The sequence below is a fragment of the Sciurus carolinensis genome, chromosome 6, assembly GCF_902686445.1.
Source record: "Sciurus carolinensis chromosome 6, mSciCar1.2, whole genome shotgun sequence".
Taxonomy (NCBI): domain Eukaryota; kingdom Metazoa; phylum Chordata; class Mammalia; order Rodentia; family Sciuridae; genus Sciurus; species Sciurus carolinensis.
This window is the reverse complement of record NC_062218.1, coordinates 111,388,417-111,395,197: the sequence shown is the minus strand read 5'-3', so window position 1 is coordinate 111,395,197 and position 6,781 is coordinate 111,388,417. Positions and strand designations below refer to the sequence as shown.

Here is a 6,781-nt window from a genome sequence, read left to right as displayed (position 1 = left end):
TACCAATAATAGATGCCAGATGAAACTGAATATGCACGTTAAGTTTTAAAGGATGCCCCGAGGCAAATACTTTTCTTATTCCATGCAGCTAATTTCTGATTGGCAAAGAACATTAAGATCAGTCATAATATTTCCTTGTTTTCTCATTCCTTGGATGAAAAATTTAAGCACACAAATTTTTAAACCATGTATTGAATTAACTTGTCAGACTTTTGTGCTCATTTCAGCAATGAATCAAAAGAGAACTCACATTAAAAAACAAAAAACAAAAACTTGTTACATCTACTTGCTTCTCCATGGAGTAAAATGTAGAGTATTACAAGAGATAAACAGCTTTGGATGATTTCTAGTGAAGATGCCCTTTGGCCTGAGCTATGCCTGCTGTTGCTTTTGCTTAAAAATTGGGGTTCAGGAAAATTTCTACCTTAAAGAACACTACACTTCCTCATGGATGCCTGCAGAGGAAGTGAAAGATTTTTTGAGGTGGCTAGGAAAATGGGTTCCAGGAAGCTTAGAACAACTCACTGCCTTGATCGTGTCCTTCAGTTTGAACGTAAGTTTAAATTCCAATCTTCAGTTGATGACAATCCTTTGCCTTCCTGTTGGTGTGACTGCTTCTCCATCTGGAACTTTATAAGGTCCTCACAAGCAAAGCCCTGGCCCCTCCCACAAGTGCAACAAGGGTGGTAGTTCCATAAAACTCTCAGCCAGAAAACTACCCCAAAATAAGCTTTATTGCAAGAAAAGTGTCATATTTGATACATAGACCTACAAAAACAAACAAAACCCAAAACCATAAGTTTTTCCTCACAAACACTTGATTACAAATTTACAGTTTCTCTTTTTTTTTTAGTTATTAAAAACAAAACAAAACAAAAACCCCCAAACACTGGATATAACTGCTTACTAATCTTTGGTCAACACAGGTGTGAGAGGAACAGCTGGAAGTCTGCATGTGCTTTGGCCATTTCACATATGAGGTTTGGTCACTGGTCCAGGGACAGGTTCTTGGGTAGAGAATACGGAGACGTACTCTTATTAGCACCTCCTGGTACAAAATCTTTTTAAATGACTAAAGCAAACTAAACATCAATTCATTGTACAAACATCTTTCATACACAATAAGCTATGATAAAACGAGGCATATGGTGTATAACTACAGTATTAATGAAAAATCTAAAAAAAAATGGACTTAGAAAAAAAACAACAACATATATTCCTTGGCTGCACTGCATGATTTGTTTGCACATATGGCAATCCTGAAACAACTTGAACATAATAAATGCACCATTAATCTAAGACAGCACCAAACACTACAGAACGCCAGGTGTTCCTATTCAAAGGAACAGCGGTTCTTCAGCTGCCTACGGGACCACAAGTACGCAGCGCACCCTGGGTAGGAATGAGGTGTTGTGGGTAGCACGTGTGGTTCCTTGAGGTTATGAGAAGGAAATACAGTACGGTTTGGCCTGCAACGCTAACGGTCTCACAAGCAGTCAAGGTATTTTGCTACAGTGGTTGCGCTTCAACTTCCATTGCCTGGTCTATCTGTTGATGTGAAATATTGTCACAATGAGCTGCTCTGGTTTTGATCTCCTTTATAAAGAATCAAATGACATTCACGTCTTCTAAATTATTGAATGCACTGCCCATTGAGCTCTCTGAGGCTTTCTTTAAAATAATCAGGTGTGTACCAGTTGGATGACTGGCAGAAAACCAAAGGAAACATCTCTTGAATCTATTGAATTTTTTAAAAGCACCTCTAAAAGAAATAGCTCAAATTTATAAATCTAAAGAAAAACAAGCGAGTTTCCCTTTTTGTTTACATAGTTTGTTCATTTCTCCATATATTACTGCATTAAAAATAAATAAACATCTATATTTTTTTAATTAGCAACTATAGCAAAATACCCAAAGTGTTACAGACTGCTAACAGGAAAAAAAAAAAAGCTCACATTATTTTTGTGCATTTAGTGCCATATGCTGATCTCTTGAACATTTAGCTTTTTTTAATATATTTTAAAATGAAGTTATATAAAAAATACAGTAACCACGGTTGCCTTTGTACTCAAATCTTTGGCCACACCAGAGTCTAAATGATCCCTTCCTGTAGAGGGTCAACATTCCAAAAGTCTGAGACAGGGAGGAAAGAAACAAAAGTCATTTTTTTTTTCCTCTTTAAAATTAGTCATTGACTTTTCAAATGTTTCTGAAGGCTGGCTGTGCTGGGATTTGAGCCTGGAACCAAGTCTGTGAAGTGTTAATAGAGTTGAATCTGCAGCCTCATTCTGAGAGCCTCCCCAAGCTCCCCTAGGAGGTAGTCATCCTCATTGCTCTCTTCCAGTTTCTTAAGCTCCTTCTTCCTGTAGAGAGGGATGCTAGTGATTTCCAGTGTGTATGTGCCGGGAGTGAGCTTCTTCTTGGCTGTGTGCAAGTAGCTGAGCCCATTCCTTTGGTGGATGCGGAAGATGCCATCATCATTCCCTTGGGAGATGACATAGCGGATATGGTTGTTGAGGGGCTCGATGGCGGGCATGAGTTCCAGGATGTGCTCCTTAGAGCCAAAGCCAGAGAGGTTGAACTTCATGTTGATGGGGCTGTCAATGTCGACACTCTCCAGGCTGATGTGTTCAACCTGGGGAAAGAGCAGAAAACCATTTGGGACAAGTTTCAACCACACTAGCAGCAGTCTCAAAAGGGATCTGTGGCCTCAGGGGCTACAGCCACAGTGACAGGTTGTGGCTTCTCACTCTCCCTTTCTGCACTAATAGTGGCTATGAAAGAGGCTATTGTAAATTCCTGACAGCTGGGAGGAAAGGTCTATTCCACAGAGGATGCTCTGTAAATCTTTACGACTTCTCACTCAGCCTTAACGAGGCCATTAAAGTTACAGAACTGAGACTACAAAGAACATTCACATTTCAAGGTTTTTGATGAGTTTATGGAATATCATGCTTATTAATAATTTTTTAAAAAGGCAATTTAGGAAATGAGTATAATTTTTTTTCTTCAGGAGTCAAAATGAGAAGTGCTGCTATTTGTTCATTAGCAGGGCTTGTACCCAGAGAAATCCTCATGCTGAAGGCTCAAGGCTCAGCTCTGATTTGTACGAGATGAATGATGAGTAAGTTTACTGGGAGCCATCTGTACCATGCAGAGTGAATGATCTGCAGCATCCCCAGGGCTACAGCTTTAGTAAAATCCAGAAGGGCAGGGCATGACTTGGTCAGAGGGATGTAAGGTGCAAGAATGCTGCTTTTGATTTGGTATGCATTAAGCAAGCAGGTTACTATGGTAGCTCAGAAGTGTGCATCAGTAATCAGGCAGAAAGATGTTCCAAGTCTCACAATGGGAAGGTCTTAATAAATGGAACATCTGCATTTATAATTTTTGGAACTTGATGAATAACTCACTTGTCATATTTGAACATCAACTGAATACCTTAGTTTACTTAAGGTAAATGTAACATTGGCTTATTTTTATAAAATACAAAGCTAGGGCTTTTTGGCTAAAGAAATCTCATCATATAAGTAAGAAAAGTTCCTTAGGCCCTAAAAACCGACACAAGTTACCAGTTCACACTGCCATTTAGTTGTTGACTAGGATTTTTGGTTGAGTAATTTCTCTGTAATAATAACTGAAAAGAGTGGTAAGTAGTGACCTCATATTTTCTCTGATCTTTAGGGAAATCATCAAAATCCCTAGATATGGGATATTAATTACTGTCAAGGATAAAACATGTGTGACGTTATGTGCTAGGCACTGTTCCAGGCACTTCATGTGTTTAAACTCAACTAACCCTACATCAACCTTCAAAGGTTGTGTATTTTAATTTTTATTTTACAGGTGAAAAAACTGAAGTAGACAGTTTAAATAAATATGGTAAATGTAACACAGGTAATCACTGGGGAGGGCCAAGGAATATATTAAAAACCAGGCTGTCTGTGGCCCCTTAACCATGCTCCTAATGTGCCGTTAATGGAGAAGACACACCAGAGGCAGAAAATTCAGATCCTGTTATAAAAAACCAAAAAATTTTTATGGCAGGAACAACTGTCTTATCAATAAATCACAGAATATGAGATCTAGTTGGCTGACCTACTGAAAATTAAAATCAGCCTAGAATGTTATACGAGTGTTACATATGTACAAAATGGAATTGGAAAAATTCATAATAACTTCATTTTTGGGAATCAGTTCAAAGCAATTTTGTTCCTAAATGTAAATCTTACATTGTCTGGCACAAATCAAAAACTAAAACAAAAGAAAATAATCTGAAGTTATGAAACTTAAGATCTTTTCTCCAAATCTTTGTGTTTTGAGGTATGAATTCAACTTATTTTAATTTACTTGTCTTTATTATAGTGGATCTATTAATTTATCCATTGTTTCCAGATAGGTTTAACTACACTGAGGCTAAACTCCATAAATGCATTATATGCAAGATTCTGTGTGGATGAAATTCTGTGGGAAAACAGGAAGATTCACTCACAGTGCTGGGCATGGGGTCCTGGATACTCCTCTTTTGCCTGCCATCTTTCTTGGAGTAGCCATTGATTTTGCACTCATAGCATGTTTCTGGGGACAGAGCATTTTCTTCATCCACCTCTGTGTCCAGAGTCAGGTACTGCCCTTTGTTGAATCCCATTCCTGAGACACAGTGGCTATTTACAAGAGATAAAGCATTGTTAGAATTTACTGTTTACTTGGACAACGGTTTTCCAAGGGAAGAGCAGACTTTTCAAGAACAGGAAACCAACAAAGCAAACTCTAAGCTCCAACAAAAATGTCCCCCAAATTCTTCCGAGTTCTTTTCTTCACACTCAACACCATGAGATTTCCCCTTGTTTTTAAACAGCAAATTCCTCTGAGGGTGGGCCTTAGGCTTCTTCAATTCCCATTTCTAATTAGACTGAAGCACGTGGAGGGTAGTTTACTCAAGGAGGTAGAAGCAGGTGTGAATTCCCAAAGAGAATGCCAAGAGAAGTTCCCTTGTTTCATAAACCTGAAGCCTGTGTCTGCTGCTCAAAGAAAGTTCCCTGCAGAATCTCACAGAAATCTGTGAGATTTCTGAATTTTTATTTTGTTTAATAAAAGAACCAATGAAATGACCCTCGTCTAGACCAAGTCTTCTGTTTTAAGTACTATCACATACCAGTGTTAGACACACTGGTCCACACCCGCTCAGGGCCTGCTTCACTCACCCCTCCCTCCCAGGAAGATGACCCTGACTGACTTCTAAATTCCCAGCTTGTGTGCTAATGAGCACTGCTGTCTTGAGGGAAGGATGCACCGGGCCAATCAATCAATCTAATCAGCTACAGATGACAAGTCTTGAGCAAGTGCAATTAGCCAAAGGGAAGCCAGCCTGGTGGAGATGGTGTTTGCCAAGCAGAGCCACATCCAGTAGGATCCAGCCTCTCTCCGTGCAATAGGAAAGCCAGATGAGCAAATAAAGACTCCTTCCTCAGGGATTACCAGACTAGCACCTGCCAAAGTTTGTAGAAGAATTGGAGTCAAGGTCATTTCCACATTTATCTCTTAGCCCATCTCCTTCTCTCTGGACTTGGGGTCTGACTGAACCAATTCAGGCCATTATAAGGAGCAAAAAGTGATAACTACATTAAAGTTCAAGTCTTCAGCTCACCCCAAAGTGAGCAATCCTGTGCCACAAACAGTTTGGGTGCCTTCTTGGTGCTTGTTGCTCTGCCTGAGGAGCCTGAGCAACGTTTCTACCTCTTGGGCTTTTCAAAGCTGTACCCTTCCCTGAAGTGGTAGGCAGCCAGGTGGCCTGCACTCAATGAGGGGAGGCGCAGAAGCTCTGCCAGGCCACTCTGCTGTTTGGGGAGGTTGATGGGCGTCTTACCCCTGTCCCACTCTGTAGTAGCCAGGTGGGCAGCCACAGAGGTAGCCCCCTTCCGTGTTGGAGCAGCCGTAATTGCAGGGGTTCTTGGAGGATGAGCACTCATTCACATCATGGCAGGCACTGGAGAACTGGTCAAAGGAGAACCCTGAGGGGCAGGCGCACTTGTAGCTCCCCAGAGTATTGTAGCAGGAAGCAGAGCCACAGGCATTGGGGTTGGAGCATTCATTCTCATCTGTGAAAACAAAGTAAGAAACTCTCACACATACACAGAAGGGGACAATTAACATGGAGACGAGCAGGAGTCTCAAAGTACCTATGACTATGGGAGAGATAACTCTAGAACTGTATTACTTTTTTTTTTTTAACTCTGATAGTTGATTTGCAAAGCATATGAAATGAAAAAAATGCCCCTTAAATTATGTCTTTTTAAAAAAACTTTGCTTTGCTCTTTTATTTTCTGTTTGCACTGTTTCTGAATACATTAGCAGTCCTTGGGGGACAGATATTCACAGTTTGCTTAAATAATCAAAAGGCGATATGTCAGACAAATCCAGAGAGAGTAGATTAGTAGTTGCCAGAGACTGGAGAATGACTACTCTTAAGTATGGGCTTTCTTTTTGGGGGCAGTGAGAATGTTCTTGAATTAGTAGTACTGATGGTTTGCATACTTTGTGAGAGCTACACTAAAAACCATTTAACTATATACTTTAAAAGGGTAAGTATTATGGTATGTGAATTATATCTCAATTTTTAAAAAGGCTATCTATGTGCATTTATACTATTCCCCCGGCAATTCCCCAAATCTCCTTTGTATATGGGAGTAAAGTATGAAAAAATTTAAATGGAAACACACTATTTAGATCTGCTGAACAAACAACCTTTGGAGTGCCTGAGAACCCACATGGTGCAGACGGT

General features: G+C 39.9%; 1 protein-coding gene across 1 annotated transcript in view; it reads right to left on the bottom strand.

The window, feature by feature from the left end:
* Positions 1-744: 744 nt before the first annotated feature.
* Positions 745-6,781, bottom strand: part of Fbn2 (fibrillin 2) — a 228,018-nt gene continuing 221,981 nt past the window's right edge. The window contains 3 exon segments of the mRNA XM_047555526.1: positions 745-2,635; positions 4,493-4,664; positions 5,867-6,098. Coding sequence (XP_047411482.1) covers positions 2,261-2,635; positions 4,493-4,664; positions 5,867-6,098 — 779 coding nt within the window. The 3' untranslated portion in view covers positions 745-2,260.